Here is a 1,763-nt window from a genome sequence, read left to right as displayed (position 1 = left end):
ATTTGATACTTAGATTCATTATGAATACTCTGCCTAAACAACCTATCAAAGATTAGAAAACATATAGTTTGATTAGACTCAAATATGAAATATGCTCATAATGGGTGACAGATCATGCAGTACACGATTAATTGCATATTAATTAGCAACCAATGTATGCTTTTAGTTTACTTTTGTTGATCAACTATTCAATTAAAAAACCCGCTAACGTATGAGATAATTTAGTAAACATAACATATAGTCAATAAAGGAGAAAAACAATAATCATTTTGTTTATTTTCACAAACTATCCAAAATGTTTTAGGTTTTTTTTGTTTTTTTTCACACAGACTTCCCATTAACCAAGATTATATGGGAAATACGTAATTAATAAATAACGTTTTTACTAGGGTTCACACTCACCATACAGATATATAACATTTCTTTGAAAATGACATAACACTTGTTAACTACTGATTCGAAACACTTTTACCACTAAAAAAAAAGACATCCGTTATTGCTCACAGTTTGTACATCGTAACAGGCTGTTCACAGGATTCTAAGTGGTACCTTTGAAAATTTTGGCAGTTTTATTGATATGTAGTAACCCTTTCCTAACCGTCCTCCAGAGGTACAGCGGTAAGTTTACGGACTTACAAAGCTAATATCCGGGGTTCGATTCCCCGCGGTGGACACAACAGATATCCCAATGAGGCTTTGTTCTAAAACAATCAAATATACCTTTCCTAACAGTTAAATTTTACTAACTTGGGAACAAAACAAGAAACCCGACAGCACGAGCACCTTTTAGAAGTTAGACGTTCCTTATTGGTCAAACTTCTAAAAACTCTGATGGTTTCGTTTCTTATTTTGTGATTTATCTAATTCTTGACTTATTACTTAAAATCATAAAAATAGCTCGGAAATAGATACAACTCTTTGATCAGTTTGTGAGATGCTGGTGATTTATTGTTTCTCTAATTCAGATAAATAATTAAAAATGAGTAGAATGAAAGAGAGTGTCTTACCCGATTGGTCTGCAGGACCAACTCCTTCTGCACTTGGCATGCCGGAGCACGGGGTCATTTGTCTATGTTCACCTGATGCATTTAAGTCACTTTCTTGTCCACCTAGGATGTCTCGAATAAAGAACGACCGTTGTCGAGATACCATTATGATCGGATATCTGTTTGCATTTGATGTTTCATAAAATCGTCCTCAAAAGAAATTGATCTGCGAATGTTGGTCTACCAGATATCAACATCAAAACTATATGTTTTTATGATGTTTATTGTTATACAGGTGAGGTCTGTCGCCTTAAAATTGCGACGTCATTTCCTGCATGACTGACGACAGTTTGGTCCGAAATGTTTATGAGATTACATCGGATGCAACATCATGTCTAATACCGGGTAATGTATACAGCCAGGAATTAGTTTATGAGAACAACGTGCTTTTCTTTACACACCTAAACAGTAAGCATATTTCATTGTCTTTTAAATAATGCTCTGAAGAGAAGAAAATAAAGTTTAATTCTGAAATAAATGAAGTAAATATTCAGGAGAAAACTACGAACAAATTAAATGTTAATAAACCGAATAACTAATTATAATATAATATAGTACTAGTCTACGACGAATGCTTCTTTCCGGTAAACAAATAAGTCTCTCAAAAAGCTTTGAACTTCCACAACAGTGCCAAATTTTCTAGTAAGCTGTAAACATTGCCTATACAGTCACTTACATAAGTTTAATGTCTATTGGTACATGTTTCTACGCGCCTTC

The 1,763-nt window shown here is 33.6% G+C and overlaps 1 protein-coding gene across 1 annotated transcript in view; it reads right to left on the bottom strand.

The window, feature by feature from the left end:
- LOC106470518 (barH-like 2 homeobox protein) overlaps positions 1–1,218 on the bottom strand; it is a 26,570-nt gene extending 25,352 nt beyond the window's left edge. Inside the window, exon 1 of the mRNA XM_013931078.2 lies at positions 1,008–1,218. Coding sequence (XP_013786532.2) covers positions 1,008–1,152 — 145 coding nt within the window. The 5' untranslated portion in view covers positions 1,153–1,218. The remainder of the gene's footprint in view (positions 1–1,007) is intronic.
- Between the last annotated feature and the right edge of the window lie 545 nt (positions 1,219–1,763).

This window comes from Limulus polyphemus, unplaced genomic scaffold, assembly GCF_000517525.1.
Source record: "Limulus polyphemus unplaced genomic scaffold, Limulus_polyphemus-2.1.2 Scaffold4058, whole genome shotgun sequence".
Classification (NCBI taxonomy): domain Eukaryota; kingdom Metazoa; phylum Arthropoda; class Merostomata; order Xiphosura; family Limulidae; genus Limulus; species Limulus polyphemus.
The sequence above is the reverse complement of the archived record's forward strand: the minus strand, read 5'-3'. Positions and strand labels throughout refer to the sequence as shown.